This window comes from Schistocerca piceifrons, chromosome 7, assembly GCF_021461385.2.
Source record: "Schistocerca piceifrons isolate TAMUIC-IGC-003096 chromosome 7, iqSchPice1.1, whole genome shotgun sequence".
NCBI classification, from domain to species: domain Eukaryota; kingdom Metazoa; phylum Arthropoda; class Insecta; order Orthoptera; family Acrididae; genus Schistocerca; species Schistocerca piceifrons.
In genome coordinates, this window is record NC_060144.1 from 174,336,567 (window position 1) to 174,356,017 (window position 19,451).

General features: G+C 38.7%; 1 protein-coding gene across 7 annotated transcripts in view; it reads left to right on the forward strand.

Annotated features, from left to right (window-relative positions):
• LOC124804723 (exosome complex component RRP43-like) overlaps window positions 1–19,451 on the forward strand; it is a 145,285-nt gene that overhangs the window by 19,809 nt on the left and 106,025 nt on the right. For 3 of the 7 annotated variants that reach the window (XM_047265003.1, XM_047265004.1, XM_047265002.1), the window contains exon 3: window positions 14,580–14,717. The exons of 2 other annotated variants lie outside the window; for them this stretch is intronic. In XM_047265003.1, coding sequence (XP_047120959.1) covers window positions 14,580–14,717 — 138 coding nt within the window. Of the gene's footprint in view, window positions 1–6,857; window positions 9,474–14,579; window positions 14,718–19,451 lie in introns of those variants that run through there. 2 more of the 7 variants (XM_047265000.1, XM_047265001.1) reach the window with 1 other exon arrangement.

Sequence of the window (19,451 nt, forward strand, 5' to 3'; positions counted from 1 at the left end):
ATGATCGAGCACCTGTTCATAATGCACGGCCTATGGCGGCATGGATACACGACAATAACATCTCTGTAATGGACTGGCTTGCACAGATTCTTGACCTGAATCCGGGATGTTTTGGAACACCGACTTTGTGCCAGGCCTCACCAACCGTCATTGATACCTCTCCTCGGTGCAGCATTCCATGAAGAATGGGCTGGCATTCTCCAAGAAACCTTCCAGCACCTGATTGATCATATGCCTGCGAGAGTGGAAGCTGTCATCAAGGCTAAGGCTCGGCCAATACCATATTGAATTCCAGAAATACCGATGGAGGGCGCCACGAACTTGTAAGTCATTTTCAGACAGGTATCTGGATACTTTTGATCACACAGTGTATCTTATATAGGAGACGTTGAGTTGCTGACAAACACAATGAAAATACTGCTATACATTTGAGCTTTCGACAGCACATAACCACTGTCTCTGGCTGCTGTGGCCGAGCTGCATCATAATTGAACCTGACAAGAGCAGCGGACTGATGTGGGTGTGAGGGTAAGGAGTCAGTGTGGGGCAGGGGGGAGACGGATACTGGGGTAGGGATGGGGGAATATGCAGTGCTACTTGTGGGAGCATTCAGTGATGTGGTAGGGAAAGGGTAGGGCTGTTAGGTACAGTCGTGAGATTTGGTGGTTCGGGGGAGGGGGGGGGGGGCGGAAAACAAGAGAAGTAGAGAAAGACTAGGGAATGTGTTGGCATAATAGAAGGCTGTGTTGTGCTGGATGGGGGCAAGGAAGGGGACGGGGAGGTGGAGAGCTGGGACTAGTGAAAGTTGAGGCCAGGAGGTTACGTGAATGTAGGATATATTGCAGGGAGAGTTCCCACCTGTCCAGTTAAGAAAAACTGGTGTTGTAGGATGGATCCAGATGGTGCACACTGTGAAGAGATCATCGACATTAAGGACATTGTTGGGCAACATGTTCACCAGTTGCGTGATCCAGCTGTCTCTTGGCCAGTTGTTAGTGGCCATTCAAGCGGACAGAGGGCTTGTTAGTTGTCATGTTGCTGTAGAAAGCAGCACAGTGGTTGCAGCTTAATTTATAGATCACACGACTGCTTTCACAGGTAGTCTTGCCTTTGGTAGAATAGGTTATGTTTGTAACTGGCCTGGAGTAGGTGATGGTGGGAAGATGTATGGGACAGGTATTGCATGTAAGTCTATTGCAGGGATATGGACCATTAGGCAAGGGTTTGGGAGCGGGGTGGAGTAGGGATGGAAAGGACTGTGAAGGTTTGGTGCACTGTGGAACACCACCCTTGGAGCGGTGGGAAGGATAATGGTTAGGATATTCCTCATTTCAGGGCATGGCAAGAGGTAATCGAAACCCTGGCAAAAAACGTGATTAGTTGCTCCAGTCCTCGATTGTACTGAGTCACGAGGGGCGTGCTTCTTTGTGGCCAGACAGAGAGGGTAGGTGACTGGAGAGACAAGGCATGGTTGATCTCTTTCTGCACGAGATTTGGAGGGTAATTCATTCTGAGAGACCCTTTCTATATTTCGAGAGGGAATGCTCGTCACTACAAATACAATGGCCATGGGTAACTAGGCTGTGTGAAAGGGACTTCTTGGTATGGAATGGGTGACAGCTGTCGAAGCTTAGATGTTGCTGGTGGTTGGTAGGTTTGATATAGATGAGGCGCTAATGTTGCTATCCTTCAGATGGTAAACATCAAGGAAGGTGTCTTGTTGGGGTGAGGAGGACCAGATGCAGCATATGGGAGAGAAGGTGTTGAGATTCTGGAGGAATGTGGACAGGATATCCTCACCCTGGGTCCAGAACCAGATGATGTCATCAGTGAATCTGAACCAGTTGAGGGTTTGGGGTTCTGGGTGACGAGGAAAAATTCATGTGGATGGCTCGTGAATAGGTTGGCACAGGATGGTGCCTGTGGATACACATTGTTGTGCCACAGATTTTTTTGTCAGTCATGCTTTTAAATGAGAAGTAATTGTGAATAAGGATATGATTGGTCATGGTGACTAGGTAGGAGGTTGCAGGTTCATAGTCAGCTGGACATTGAGAAAGGCAGTGTTCAGAAGTGTGAAGGCCATGAGTGTAGGGGAAGTTCATGTGGAAGGAAATGACATCAACAGTGACAAGCTGGGCACCATGTGGTAAGAAATAGTTGATGTCTGATATATACAGGTAATAGGCTGAAAGTGTTAGTCATGAAAGCAGAAGGTCTCTCTGTGGGGGTACAGTAAGTGGCCACAATAGGGCATCCTGGGTGGTTGAGTGTATGAACTTTAAGGAAGCAGTAGAGGGCAGGAGTGCAGGAAGAGGTGTGTGTGTGTGTGTGTGTGTGGTGTGTGTGTGTGTGTGTGTGTGTGTGTGTGTAGGTGGGGGTGGGTTTCTTGGATGGCTGTAAGGATTTGAAGAGGGATTAGATTCTCTTGCCAGTTGGCAGATTCCCTACACCAGATGATCCCTGTGGTTCAAAACTAAGGTGGTGGATTCTAGTTGGTTTCTACCTACCTTAACCAAAATAAATCTTCCTTGCCTTGTGTCCCCCAGTTACCTAACCATCTCCCACAGACCTACCATCCAGCCACAAAGGAGCACTTTCCTTGTGATTCAGTACCATCCAGGACTGGAGCAACTAATCACATTATTTGCCAGGCTTTCAACTTCCTCTTGTCATACCCTTAAATAGGGAATACCCTACCCATTATCCTTCCTGCCCCTCCCAGAGTGGTGTTCCACAGCCCATCAAACTTACTCAATATCCTTGTCTATCCCTACTCCAAACCTGCTCCCACCCCTTGCCCCCAAGGTTCAGAACTCTGCAATAGACCTAGATGCAAAACCTGTCCCATACAGCCTCCCACCACCACCTACTCCAGTCTGGTCACAGGCATCTGCTATCCCATCAAAGGCAGGACTACCTGTGAAAACAGTTATGTGATCTACAATTAAGCTGCAACCATTTTGCTGCTTTCTACATGGTCATGACAACTAACAACATGTCTGTCCACATGAATGGCCACAAACTGTGGTGAGTTGCTGAACATGCTGCCCAACACATTGTGCTTAATGTTGGTGACTGCTTCACACCATTGGCATCCCTCCTACCAACACCAGGTTTTCTGAATTGCACAGATGGGAACTCTCCCTGCAATATATCCTACATTTTCGTAATCCTACTACCCTCAACCTTCTCCACTCTCTGTCCTCCACTTTTCTACCCCTTTCCCTGCTACCCCAACTCCAGCACAACACAACCTTCTATTCCACCAACACACCCACTAGTTCTTTTCTCGTTCTCTTCTTCTCCTCATTTCTGCTCTGCCTCCATCCACCCATCCCCTTCTCAAATTACCCAGCTGCACCAAGCACCCCTACTCTGTCCACACCCATGCATGCTTCCACAAGCACATTCCCTTACCCCTATCCTGCTATCCCTCCTCCTCCCCACTTTGTGCCTCCCCCTTATCCCCATCACCCACGCCTAATTCTTGCACCAATCAGACACAATTGTGACACAGTATGGGCACAGTGGCCAGAGACAGTGTTCATGTGTGTGTGTTTTCTACTGCAGAAGAAGGCCTTTGGTCGAAATCTTAAATGGATACCAGTCCTTTTGTTGTGCCCGTCTGAAACTCAATGTCTCGGCTATGTGGTGAGAAGCAGTCTATCCTTCTCTTATTGTTGTTGGTAGAATACCCTGGACTATACACTAAAAATGGGCGGATTCTGTAAGTCGATGTGCTGTCTTATGGTAAGTTGGTGGTTCTTATCTGTATTTAGAACTGTTACTTTCTTTAGAGATGCTTTTGTATATTTAAAATAGTATTGTTGCATGTATAGGTCGAGTTAAACCTATGTTCTGAAATAGTTTTTTAAATTATGCACAAGGCAGTCTTGGTCCTGCGCACCTATGGTGTGTTGAAAATAATTCTTCTCTTACAAGAATAATTAATAAAATTGTTGCTACCTTGTTTTTTGGCGCTCTTGCAGGTTTTGCAACATATTAGGCCCCCCTACTTTCTATTTACATTCCCCCACCCCTCACCCCCACCTCCTTAAAAATAGTTGGGGGTTTGGAAGGAAGGAGTCTTTTGATTGTATTGGAAACTTAGCGACATTGCCAACATGTCGTTACAGTGATGGCTGGTCACCGTTTGGTCCTTATTCTGGATATGTACTAATATAGGGCCTTTAACATAACAAGTGTGGGTAAGTGCTGGTTTACAAAGTTCAGTGATATCAGGTTCGATCCATGCCCAGCCTTGTGATTTTTTCTGACATTTGTTTCTTTCACCACTGCCAATGAGTTTTGTAAGTAAAAAAAAAAGTGCCAAATTGTAACATTGTTCTAAGTTTACATTAAATTTTTAGGGCTTCTATAACTGACCAAATAGTTAGCGCAAAAATCCGAGGAAGGCAATAGTGTATTAAAATCAATCTTTGGGTGATATCAGTTTTACACTTATCATTCCAAAAGATCTTAAGCATGAGTTGCAATCTATGTGCCTGTGTTCTTAATTGTTTCTTGACTGAACACGATTGGTCCTTCCAGTCAATACATCTTATACCTGGTTTATAATGGTGCATCCAGGACACGTATCATGTCATAATTCTCTTGAGAAAAGGATCAGCACCAGATACATAATGATCCAAGCCGTTTTGAGATATTGTCTGCTGTGCACAGTTGTCTTTGGGCAGTTACCATTGTGCCTGTCAGTTGTACTTGTTCCTAGTACCAAGACCATCATTAATGATATTTTATGCAGATTTGTGAACTATTATGAACAAGGCCGTGCCTGTTGGCATGGATTTGCTGGACAGCCTCCTGTTTCAGTGTAGTGACTCACATGCATGCTGGTCTGTATTTTACTGTTCATCCGTCATTTGTCTTCATTTTGTGGCCGTTTCACCCATTCATATGCCATATCTTTACTTGTGTTTTCTTTACTGATTTTTCATTCTGCATTGTATTTCATAGAGTTATTTAATGATTAAACCCCCACATTATCAAAAGTGAAACTGATGGTTTGTATATACCCTGCCTACTTTTCCATAAAACAGTTGAACTTGAATTTCTGTTAATATTTTCATTAATAATCATAATTTTGTTCTTTTATTATTATTAATAATAATAATAAAACTGTGAATAACCGTCCTCAACCCAAAGAGAGTAAGTGAACAGTATATAACTGTTTTTCGTGCTATCAAGCTAACTTATTTCAAATGTATATAAGGAATAGAACATTGTACACTAGATGTAAACCAAAGGAGGTAGTGCATTTATTAAGACACTGACCTCCTCTTTGAGAGGATGGAGGTTCATGCTCCATTAGGCATCCTGATTTGTGGTTTTTCCTAAGTCATTTCAGTCGGATGCTGAGAGCATTCCTTCAGTAACACTGTGGCTGACCAACTTTCCTATAGTCATTAAACACACATTTATACTTTTGTGTCTGTATATATAACATGTTTTTCCTTGTGTTATGCTGATAAATCTATATTATTGTTTAGTGTCCTAAGACAAAGCTATTATTGTATATGAAAAGTCCAGTTTGAACACTCCACTGTTAGTTATGTTTCTGTTGGATGTGGTATGGTTTGCCTTCCTCACACCTTAGAAGTTGGCCAGACAATTATAGGGAGACCTAAAATTTAACATGTACTCTGAATCATGGTGCCCTTCATATTATTCACCGAAGCAAGTAAGTGTATGTGTGAAAGTGGTGATGTGTGACAGGAAAAGTCCTATGGCTGACTAGGGACCAGACCTCAGGCGTTTGTTCTTTTAGTCTTGCACTTACTCATCAAACTACCACAAAAAAAGTAGGCCACCTTATCAAAGAATGATGCAAATCTTGCAAACTTGAATGAAAGATTGTTTGACATCTCAAGCTTTGATATGCAGTTTAGTTGTCTGGAGATGGAGAGTTGTTAGGAAGTGAAAGAAGGCATGGGAAAGTCACAACTGAAGTTGAAATGTACCTACAGAAGGAGTTTTGAAGATGATTGTACTGCCACCATTTCTTTCGTACTCAGTTATTTTTGCTCCTGTTTCTCTTACCCTGAGTTGTAAATGATCATTTATCTTTGTCTTAAAAAAGAATCCACTAGATCCATGGTGAGATTCAGGTGTGGTGTTTGTTATGATGGTGGTTTACATCACCATCCAGATTTAGATTTTCCATGGTTTCCCTTAAATTACTGTAGCCAAATGCCAGGATGGTTCCTTTGCAAAGATGTGGCTGATTACCTTCCTTAATCTGAGCATGTGCTCAGTCTCTAATGGCCTCATCAGCAGCAGCACATTAAACTCTAATCACTCTTCTTTCCTTCCAACACATCCTCCGTCTGTCTCGCCAGTAAGGTGACTTTGATTTCACTAGTTGTTTGAAATATTCAGCAGCCTTTTGGTAGTTTAGTACCATTCTCTCATTGTTTCAATTTTTGTGAGAATAGTCTTCTCTCTCTCTCTCTCTCTCTCTCTCTCTCTCTCTCTCTCTCTCTCTCTCTCTTTTTTGTGCTAACTGTATTTTTTGCGCTTTGTGTGCTAGAGATGAAGTTTTATAATGACTTGCTACCCATGCAGTAGCTGTACTATTTGATATATAGAGCTTAAATTTTTCCACTTAGACATTTCAGAAAGTTATGTATGTAAATGGCGTGTGACAGTTGTGTGTATATTTATTTGTATTTCTTCTGTAATTTGAACTTTTGTATATTCACTTATGCATGCAGTTTTTAATCCTTGTAGCAGTTCAATTCAACACTCAATGTTCATATAATTTTTAGCCATCTGCTAAGGAATGAATATGAAGCAGAGGAGTGTAGTGCTTATTAAATTTTTGATTTTTTCAGGGGATTCAGCTATGTATTTACAACTCATTGAACTAAAAATCTAATTATGTATCACAGAAGAAAAAGGAGCAGGCAACGAAGCCTATCTCCTGCATTTTCTTTTTGTGGAGCTGCATCTTCCACATTTGATGCTTCTCCATCCCTCGGAGTTGGTATAAAGGCTACAAAATGTGGTATGTTGCAAGAGTTATCAACAAGAAAGTTTCCTTTCACCGATGCTGCAGTAGCCGATGTCACGTGCACCTTACCAAGCAGTCAAGAAAGTGTTAATAATGAAAACAAGCGAACTCCACCCCTAAAAAACTCTAATGGAGATACTTCATTCACCTTGGGCGAGAATGAATGTGTGTCATCCAGATCCTGGAAGAAGTCTGTGGTTAGGAAACGGTGTCATTCTTTAAGTTGCGTACATGAAAACATGACTCTAGTGCCTCAAGAGATAGACATAATGGAAGACATGTGTCAAAAACAAGGTGCAGTGTATAGCTTTAAGAAAGAACATTTGTTGAATTGCTTCACTCATAGTGCTCTTTTAGCACACCATGATATACCTCAGTTTTCTTTGACAACTGGTTCAGATGATAAATTGATTACAAGGTGGGATGCGTTTTCTGATTTTCCGCCTGACAATGTAACCGTACTTACTAAAGACCATGGTGATATTGCCACACCTAAAAAAACTCAGAGTGCAATAAATAATGTTACTCCTAAAAAGCCAAACACACGAAAGTCTTTTAAAGCTGAACTGGGTTCACATGATGTTGACCATGTGCAGGAAACTGCTCAGGTACCTTCAGGGTCATCCAGAAAGAGAAAATCACAAAGAAACTCTTCTGTTAACAACACTGTTAATTCAGTAGACAAGGATCAGATAAAGTCTCGTAGAAATTATTCAAAGAAAAAGAAAAAAGTTGTTAATTTAGAAGTTGATGCTTCAGGTGTACTGAAAAAGAAATATGAAGTGGAAAAAGTAATTGACCATTGTACGAGCAAAAATAAACGTTATTATTATGTCAAATGGAAAGGTTGGAGTCATTGTTATAACACATGGGAACCAGAAGAGCATTTAAATACTTGTGAATCTGTTATTAAAACTTATATTCAGTTTTTAAGGGAGAGAATTTGCTCAGGGAATTTATTTTCAACTCAAGAAGCTAAAGATTTGCAAGAAAAACTTGTTACTGTAACAAAGTACGAACTTGAGAAATTGATGAAGTTATATGTGAAAGTCAATGGTATACCTTACACAGTTTGTAGTGAGGAGGAAGTTGTTCATAAGATGAAGATGGTGTTCAGGCCATCAAAAGAAAAAAAGGGAGAGAAAAATATTTTAAAAGTAAAAAATGACATTCTTGTTCGTGCATACGACATTTACCGAATGGTTCAGCTTGATGCACTGAAAACATGGGAGAAAGAGCTTAATGATAAAGCTACAGAAAAGGCTAAAATATTTGTTGAGAATGATGTTGATCTAGAAGGACCTCCTTCAAATTTTACATATATTAATGATTACATACCTGGTAAAGGTGTTGTTATTCCAGATGACCCACCAATTGGTTGCACATGTGGTTCTAAGTGTGATAGACATTCAAAAGAATGTTGTGGTCAGCAGTCTGGAAGCATTTTTGCTTATTCGCATAAACATTTATTGGTTGCAGATGTTGGGGTACCCATATATGAATGCAATAAGCGATGTAAGTGCACCCAAGATTGTCCTAATCGTGTTGTTCAGAAAGGACGAAAAATAGACTTGAGTATTTTTCGAACCTCAACAGGCTGTGGCTGGGGTGTAAAAACATTACAGCGTATAAGGAAAGGTTCCTTTATTTGTGAATATGTTGGGGAAGTAATAGAAACTAAAGAGGCTGAAAAAAGAGGCAAAATATATGATGCAGAGGGCAGGACATACTTGTTTGATTTAGATTTCAATGTTGATGCTTGTCCATATACTGTTGATGCAGCTGCATATGGGAATGTCTCTCATTTTATTAATCATTCATGTGACCCAAATGTGGCTGTTTATGCTGTATGGGTAAACTGTTTGGACCCCAATCTCCCCAAGTTAGCTTTATTTGCAAAAAATGATATAAAAGTTGGAGATGAGTTGACATTTGACTACATGCATAATAATTTGAGTATCCAGGACGATGCAAACAGTACAGCTAACAGAGTGGTGTCTTCTCCACGATCACGTCTCTTGTTGCCAAATGCAGATGATTCCACAGATCTAACATCTTACAAAACACCATGTAAGTGTGGTGCTAAGCAGTGTAAGAGATACCTTTTCTGAACATAAACTGAGTTTAGGAGCCATGATTCTGTGCCTGAAGAGTTATGTACATATGGTGTATGTAGAGGGGATCATGGAAAATTAATAATAGTTTTGTTAAATTGTTATATTGTAATGTATTAAATATGTATTTCATTTGAGCAATACACTTTTTATTGTACGAGGGGTCACATTGATTAATTTATCAATTAACTGCCCTTATTTGTTTTAGAAAAGATGTCTTTCATGCCTTTTATGATTGAGAGATACTGAGGTTTGATAGACTTTTTGATAGATTTTTGTGGCTTCTGGGGTATGAACTTTTATAAATAAAATATTTAAAAGTATACCTTTCAGTGTATTCATTTTGAACCACACATCACCTTATTTTATGTGTCATAGACTCTTGTTACTTTTTTGAAATGTGCAACAATTGCTATTTCAAAATATTATAGTCATTACCTTCAAATAATCATGTGAAGTAGTTCATCACTTTTTCTTGTTGCACGTTTCGAATTGCTTGGTTTCACTTGCCATTGTCTATTTGTATGCTCCTGATAGTAATCAGTTGTGGACACTATATTGATCTCTCTCTCTCTCTCTCTCTCTATATATATATATATATATATATATATATATATATATATATATATATATATATATATATATATATATATATATATATATATATATATATATAATGGAAGGAAACATTCCACGTGGGAAAAATTATATATAAAAACAAAGATGAGGTGACTTACCGAACAAAAGCGCTGGCAGGTCGATAGACACACAAGCAAACACAAACATACACACAAAATTCAAGCTTTCGCAACAAACTGTTGCCTCATCAGGAAAGAGGGAAGGAGGCAACAGTTTGTTGCGAAAGCTTGAATTTTGTGTGTATGTTTGTGTTTGCTTGTGTGTCTATCGACCTGCCAGCGCTTTTGTTCGGTAAGTCACCTCATCTTTCATCTTGTTGAAATTTTACAGTCATATGGGATATACCCACTTAGCTACACATAATGGCTAACATATCTGATAAAAGTATCTGACATTACCCAATGATCAGATCACACTAACTATTCTTGATGTACAGAGAGAAGATCCAGTCTTAAGATATTTTCTAATTAAATGACAGAATGTTTGCAAGTACATTTCAAAAGCTCCTTTTTCTCCTCCCTTCTCTCCAGTTATCCCAAAATCCCCACTTTTTTGCCCATATTTGATTTTACAGATATACTAAACTTCAACAAATTTTGTTGCATCCTTTGCCTCAGAGTGTTACTCATAGAAACTGCTTGTTATAAGTAAGTAACACTGTTCAGGAGACAAAATTTCAAGTGCTGCTGGTAAACCTAAAAGCTGAAATAACTTTCTAGCTTTTGGAACTATTAGTTACTTCCTCAGGTAGGAGAAAATGATAGATTGGGGAAGGTTGGAAAGTAGTAGTAGTTCCCTCAGACCTGAAGTTCAGAGGGACCAAGCTTTTGTGAGGCCTAAGTTAGACAAAGATAAAATGAGAGGAATTGGAGAGAAAGTAGGAGACAAACACATGTTTAAGTGAATTCATATATTTCTCATCCTTCTTGATAACAAACTCAATCATAGTAGGGTTCAGATACTAGATTGTTGTGGTTCCTTCCTCAAGATCAGAGCTATTTTCTTCTCTTACTTTTCCCCATCTAACTTCATATTCTTCCATGTAAGTGTAATGTCAAACTAACACTTCTCTTCCTCCATTAATAACAAAAGTCAGCTGCAGACAGCATAATTGAATTGAGAATGTAATGCTGTGTGCAGTGAGGAACTAATAGCAAATGCCATCCAAGTTGCAGACAAATAACTATAAAGTAAATGGAACATATTACAACGAGAGAGAATACGAAACATCTGGGTTTGTCATTTTATTTGCTGCAATCTTTAACTGAAATTTAAATTGATTTTTAATTTACAGCTACATCTATATACATACTCCGCAATCTACCATATGGTGCGTGGTGGAGGGTACCTCATACCACAACTAGCATCTTCTCTCCCTGTTCCACTCCCAAACAGAACGAGGGAAAGATGACTGCCTATATGCCTCTGTACGAGCCCTAATCTCTCTCATCTTATCTTTGTGGTCTTTCCGTGAAATGTAAGTTGGCGGCAGTAAAATTTTACTGCAGTCAGCCTCAAATGCTGGTTCTTTAAATTTCCTCAGTAGCAATTCATGAAAAGAACGCCTCCTTTCCTCTAGAGACTCCCACCCGAGTTCCTGAACCATTTCCGTAACACTCGTGTGATGATCAAACCTACCAGTAACAAATCTAGCAGCCCGCCTCTGAATTGCTTCTATGTCCTCCCTCAGTCCGACCTGATAGGGATCCCAAACGCTCGAGCAGTACTCAAGAATAGGTCGTATTAGTGTTTTATAAGCGGTCTCCTTTTCAGATGAACCGCGTCTTCCCAAAATTCATCCGCCTTCCCCACAACTGCCGTTACATGCTTGTCCCACTTCATATCGCTCTGCAATGTATGCCCAAATATTTAATCGATGTGACTGTCAAGCGCTCCACTACTAATGGAGTATTCAAACATTACGGGATTCTTTTTCCTATTCATCTGCATTAATTTACATTTATCTATATTTAGAGTTAGCTGCCATTTTTTACACCAATCACAAATCCTGTCCAAGTCGTCTTGTATCCTTCTACAGTCACTCGACGACGACACCTTCCCTGACACCACAGCATCATCAGCAAACAGCCACACATTGCTATCCACCCTATCCAAAAGGTCATTTATGTAGATAGAAAACAACAGTTTGTCAGGTGTTGAAAGTTTCTCTGCCTCTGATACATAATTGCAGTATAGAAATTTGAATAAACCTTGGTGTAACTTATATGAATAGCAGTACTTGAAAGATGCAACTAAACCAGATAAATATATCAGATGTCTTCATACTACTCAGGTGAAAGTTTTTATTAAACCATTTATTCATTTATGCTTGTACTACTTCTTCCTCATTGACTGCATTGGCAAGTAATTTTCATTCCTAGCCCTGGAATAGCGCTGATTCTCTAATATTTTACCTTAGACTGGACTGCTGTCAGATAAGCTCCCTGGGAAGGGTGCACTGACATCTTTGTTTTCCAATACCACAGTTGGGGAGTTGCAAGATTTGTATTGATTCTCTCTCTCTCTCTCTCTCTCTCTCTCTCTCTCTCTCTCTCTCTAGATAAGTAAATACAACAATACTATTTCATTCTTACAAAAATGTTAATAAATAATATTTTTTATGGTTGGAGTAAATGAAAGTACTTTTCTTAACTTATGGAACTGGAATGATTGTAGTAAGGCTGCAACAAATTTCTGAATCTTCAGTTTTCAACACCAGGAGTTTGTCAACTACAAAAAATCTCTGTTAGTCATCTCAAGTTTTCCATTTTTAACCTCTGACACGGGCTGACTGGTGTTAAATTTAACACACGTGTCTGTCTGTGGTATCGTAGCTCCCAAACAAAAGGTCCAATTTTAATGCAGTTGTATATGACTGGTTTGTTGGTGCTTTTTATCCATACAGAGATGGTATACAGTTCCAGCTTTTAAGTCTGGTTAGTAACTTTTTTTTTGCTGTAAATGAACATGACTGCGTATTTGCTATGATCATTTTTCCTGCAAACAGCAGCAGCATTCAGGCTAGGTTGAGCCCCAGTGGAAAAAGGACTGCACTCTAACTTTTAAGAAATTATTCTTTTCAATGTTTTTGTCAATGTTGACATTTCTGGGCTGGTAAGATTCCATCTTGGTCATCAAATAATCGCATTGTTACAACTATTGACATTGCAGAAATCATTATTATATTTTGTTTGAGATGGAACTCCCATGCTTAAGCAGGATTCCTTGTTTGCTGTGAACATATAATAATAATAATAATAATAATAATAATAATACATAGTACATACTCATAAAATACTGCCTGAGAAAATTTTAAGAGACTGTACAAGTGGCCTTTTATATTAAAAGTACTCTTGTCTCAAACAGTTTTCACCTATTCATTATAAACTTTTAGCTTTAAGGTTAAGTAATACACTTTCATACTATATGCTAGCTAGTTTATGCAAGTATGCTTTGAAATAAACCAAATGTTACCAATATTCCTTTCACGTTGTTATCACCTCCAGTAATTTTCCCTAATTGTTGCAAAATTATTTTGTAAGAGAGCCATTTTCAGTTTGTAGAAAGTACTTAGATATATAAGTACAGTTTAAAGTTCAGTGTCAGTGAGTTGTGGAAACTTGTTATGCAGATGTTACCTTCGTTTCAAATCTTGCATAAAATTTTTAGTGTTATCTAACTGCAGTTGAGATTATGGGAGATATGGGTGGAATGATAGTCACTGTTGAAGGAATTGTGCTGTGTTCAGTAACCAGAAATGGTGAAGAGATTTCCTATATACAAGAAACACATTTTGCACTTCAAGAACATGGACTAGGTCATTAAGGTACTAAAAGGGAGATAAATGAATTGCATTGCATGTACTTTTCAGACATCATATTTGCAAGATTTAAATTGCTCTTAGTTTCGTATGATGTTGGAAGTGTCCTGCTAAATTATTTGATTTTTTTAAATGTTTTGTTTTTGTTTATAGTGCTTGTGAATGTTATGTTTTTACGATCCAGAGTACCATATTACACTTCCCTGTCATTGGCTTGTTGTCAGACTTATCACATAAATAAGTTACTAGAAAATATTTTACTTCATCAGTTCACAACTACATTAAGGTCAAAAAGCCTCTATTTCAAAATGACAGCTCATAAATACATAAAAAAGCTAAAAATATGTTTTTGTTAGTGCTGTTTCCTTCTTGTGGCAAAAGAGTAACAAAATGCAGGGGAAAGCAGGAATATTCAAAGATGAAGTGGAGAACCCACTCATTCATGTGGGGGGACAGCAGTGCACAATGAGAATGTAATCAATAATGAACTGTTAACAAAAGCTGATATTTTTGAAAACTACAATGGAGATGTCATTATTGATTTGCTCTTTGTCCTGCAATGCTGCGTCTCTTGCAATACATGACATCTAGGTTTCTTTTGCTTATCTTTGAATAATCCTATCTCCCTTAAATTTCCTTTATTTTTTGCCAGATGACAAATCCTGTTTACTAATGAAAACAACTGATTCTGTTCAAACCTGGTGCTCTGTCTGTGTGTGTGTGTGTGTGTGTGTGTGTGTGTGTGTGTTTTTAATCTCTGTGATACTTTGCTTTTCCAACTATCATCTATGTCACTATGGAAATCGGTGAAGATATAAGCTAACAATAGGTATTTTAGTTGAATTTTTATTTCTCTAAATATTAAGAGGCATAAGACAACATATACTGGGTGTGTTTACATTTCTTTTCATAATAGATTTTATTTCTGATTAAATGTCACTATCATGACTGTTTCATATATATTTTCAAGGCTCATGAAATTAGACCAGATGGCCGGACGTTGATGAAGTTTCGCCCAGCAAGCATTAATGTAGGTTCAGTCAGCACAGCAGATGGGTCCTCAGTTGTAAAAATTGGTAACACGACAGTTGTCTGCGGCATTAAAGCAGTGAGTCAATAATAAAATTTATATTTACCTGCCTAAAAAAAATGTACTGTTCTTGTCATGTGAACAGCACATGTGAAATGTGCTTTTAGAACAAATATGTAGCCCTCTTTCAGGTCAGTACACTACAAGCACATAAGCCCTTTGTTATATCGAGTGTTTCATTGGAAGTGAAAAATTTAGAAAAAGCACTACAGATTACTTTGTATCAGTCTTCTTCATAATTTGTGTTTCATTGAGAAATTTTCTGTCTATTACCATGAGGATTTCATTAGGTATTGTAACAGCTGATATTTTTACCTGATAGGGTTTTTCCAGTATATCTTTGCCTTTATTTCATAAAATGCCAAAAGCAAAGGTAATGTCTCTTATTGGTCTGTTCATTCTTTAATGCATAAACAGTTTGTAGAATTCGACAAGATTACTCAAATTTTTCTAGTGTTGTGATTGATGGAAATAAAAGGGATGAGTTTATCTATTTCTCACATTATTTCAACAATAAATTATTATTGTTACTAGATATGCCATTAAAATAACATCAGCAAGTCTTTTCTTCCCAGCTTATGTATAGGGTAGTGTCTTAAAGGAGTATGTTACAATGACAAGTATAATTTGATTACATTAATATAGAGAATATATTAAAAAATGTAACAGTACGTCAGTTTTGACAAACTTAGGGAAGAAATTGTCAGTGGTGTTTGTGAGGGAAATGTCTTGATATTTGTCTGAAAATTTAGGAAAGCTCTTGCTTAATCATGTATGTGATAATGGAATTCTTGAATGTTTGCTTCCATTTCCATTCCTTGAACTTTTTTGACAGTATGTATTTTTCATCACAGCTAGTAGTAGTACCAGTCTTTTGTGTGTTTTAAACATTTGATTTAGCATTTAAGTTTTGTGTTGTGGGTTTGGTTATCTACCTGTTATGCATTCTTTGCATTGGACAGTTTATCATCGTCATTATTGTTTGGCACAATACAGGTAAGTTTGGGCTAGAATACAAATATTGGAATGAGTGAAGCTAACTACTTACTATATAGCTAGAGTTTTGAACTGTGAACAAGAATGTAAATGAGGTTTAAATCATTCTAAGCTTTAAGCTTTCATACAATGTCCTTTGGAGCTAATTAACAGAACACTCAGATGGCTGCATAATCCCAACTGGCTATGTTGTTGTGGCACTAGAGGCATATTGATGGGGGTAGGTGCCAGGTAGATGGGATGAGAACAACAAGAATGGGAGGCTGACAGCTATAAGGGAGAGACAGCAATGGACACAGATAGGAATGTGGCACTGGGAAAAATTCGTGTGGAATATGATGATGTGGAACAGTTGAGTGGGAGGACGACATGAGTGAAGCGCAAAAACTGGAGTATGAGGTAAATAATAGAGAAACACACTGGGCTTAGGTTAAGGGAGTAAAGTGGGAGGCATGAGGACTGGGATGGTGGTGAGTGTGGGACAGGGGCTAGTACAGATCGAAGTCAGGAGACTGTAAATTGAAGAATATGTTGTAAGAAAAATTCCCCTTATATTATTCTGAAACTCTGCTAAGAAGGGGAAGGATACAGATGGCATGGGTTGTGAAGCAGCCACTAAAATAAAGTTGGGCATGTCATGTCGACCTGTATGTTCTTCCAGTATATGGTCAGTTTTCTCTTCGCCACCGTTTGGCTGTGGCCATTTATTTGGGTGGACGTATTGTTGGTGGTCAAGCCCAGTAGTGTTGGTATATGACAGGGATGTTTTCACATGTGGCTATGTCTCTGATGTGTTATGATATCCCTATAAAGGGAATGGAAATGGATATGTTGGCTGGGAGCATAGACCATGTCTTGCACCTGGGTGTTCCCCAGGGATAAGAGCCATCTGGCAAAAGTTTGGGAGTGAGTATTGCATAAAGGTGGATGAGGATATTTCATAGATTGTGTAAGTGGCAGAATTCTAACTTTACAAGAAGCTAGGAGGATTCTGGAGAGGCTATTCCTCGTTTCCAAGCGCACTGAGTAGTAGTAGAAGCCCATGCAGAGGATGTTGGTCAAATTATTCCAGTCCAAGATGACATTGTGTTAATGGGGGGGGGGGGGTGTTTGAGAATTAGCATGTGTGGGTGTGGCACAAAAGATCTGTTTGTGGAATAGGTTTGGAAGACAGTACCTGCCTGTCTGTCAACATAGTGGACAAGGGATTGCTCTTCATTTGCACTCCCCATGGAAGTGGTGGCAGCTGTCAAAGTAGAGTTAGTGTTAATAGTTGATGAGATTGATATTGATGTACATAGGAAGCAGATATACCTGTGGCACTGAAATTTATTTTCATACCAGTAGGTTTGTGAGAGGTATAGATTTACAGGGTCTGAAGAACTGGAGATAATTGAGAAAGGAGGATGGCATCCAGAGGAGGGTGTTTGTATTGTGATCCCATTGGGAGGGGCAAGGGGATTTCATAGATTTGGCAGAATTTCAGGAACAATATGTGGGACTGAGTTTAGACAAGAAGAGAGTAGAAGCTTTCGAAATGTGGTGCTACAGGAAAATGCTGAAGATTAGATGGGTAGGTCACATAACTAATGTGGAGGTACTGAGCAGAATTGAGGAGAAGAGAAATTTGTGGCACAACTTGACTAGAAGAAGGGATCGGTTGGTAGGACGTATTCTGAGGCATCAGTGGATCACCAATTTAGTATTGGATGGCAGCGTGGAGAGTAAAGATCGTAGAGGGAGACAAAGAGATGAATACACTAAACAGATTCAGAAGGATGTAGGTTGCATTAGGTACTGGGAGATGAAGAAGCTTGCACAGGATAGAGTAGCATGGAGAGCTGCATCGAACTAGTCTCTGGACTGAAGACCACAACAACAACAACAACATGTGGACTGGGTTTCAGCTAGGCATAGAATTGCATTTGTGAATTGACATAAGGTAAATGGAGCAAGGGCCCATAACGAATCGTATGTTAATGTAATAAGAGGAAAGTAACGTCAGTGACAGCAGGGGGATCATGGTAGAACACAAGAGAAACCTGAAAGGTCAATAGTAAAACGAAAGAGTTGAAATAAACATTGGAAACAGATTTAGAGAAACATGAGCTGTATAAAAAAAGTCTTTGGTTAACAACTTGAGGGATTAGGCAATGGAAATGGAATTAACACTATTGTCAATTTGTCTACCAAGAATCTCAACCCAACAGAAGTTTCAGCCCTTAACGAAGAATCACCTGCAAACTTACACTCAAATTCAGTCGTGCTAAACTGGTGTAAAATGTACTTTCCTTCGTCTGATTTCTAAGGTAAAACCACGTTTTTGCCACCAAGCCATGTGACGAAAACTGACTGAAAGGTAATGTTGAACCTTGCCTCTCCCTGTCCATAATTTCATCCAACCATAACCCTGCCTCTCTTCCCCCCACCCTTCAGGATTTCATAATCTCCAAATGTAGCCTCACCTTCCTTTCTCAGATCCCTTTCTAAATTTGTAATCCTCTCAGCAGAACAAAAAACAGCCATCCACAATCTTAAAACAATTCCAACATAGCCTCCAATACTTACCCAAATACCTAGACTCGTCCCAGAACCTCTCTCCCAACTCCATCTCCTTCCTCACCCCACATACCCACTTTCTGTACACTTTCCAAAACCCACAAACACAACCATTGATCTCAGAGAGGAATTTTAAGACAACATGCTAAAATGGTCCATTTTCTTAGGCTTGGTGCAAAAGCAAGGTGAAACACTTGTATTCTGACAATGAAAGACTGTTTCTGTATATTACAAAGAACTTAAAAAAAGCTTTTTGAAAGTTGAGACAGCAGAAAGTATGGGATTATTGTAAATGTTTTGTATAATAATTCATTATGTGAACTATCGCTTAAATAAGTCTAAAATATTTACATTACTGGTTTCAGCAAACAGCTATCATCTTCACATGTGACAAAATCCACTACAAAGCATCACACAGATATTTAAGAATATTGACTTTGTAATGTCAAAGTGCCTAGTTGTTTTTGTTATATATCTGTATGAAGCTTTGTAGTGGATTTTATCACATTTTATCACATCTGAAGACGACAGCTGTTTGCCAGAACTGGTGATGTGAATATTTTGCATAATTTAAGTGGTCATTGATGTAATGAATTATTATGAAAACATAAAATGTCACCTTTTAGTTCAGTGTACTTTATCGAGTTTTGCAAAAATCCTTTAACATTTTGCTGCTCCTGGGATAAATCTTGAATTAGTAACAAATTGTGATTTTATTCAATGCACAATGCCTTTTGCTCTCAGAGCTCATCTTCAGGATTTGGACAGTCTACAACAATTTTTTCCGTAATTAGATTAATTGTGGTCATGGTAAGATTACATTGGTGTATTACAGTGGCATATTGAAATATAAGTTTACAAAACTAATAAGACAAATTTCCACTAGCAGATACCTGGTTTTGGAGTGCAGTGTGAGCAGACATATATACACTTTCCATTCTACAGATGTGCTGTAAAATGGAAAGTGTATATATGTACATTAACATGCCTTCTCATATTGTACTTCAAAACCAGGTATCCACTACTGGAAAAAATAAGTTATTTTTTGGTTTCCTTTAATTTTCTTAACTTATATTCACAATCTGCCACTTTGTAATACACCAGTGTAGTCTTATCATGACCAGAATCAACCTATATTTGACAAAAGATGTAAACTGTCAAAGCACCTGACGATAAGCACCAAGGACTGAAAATGCA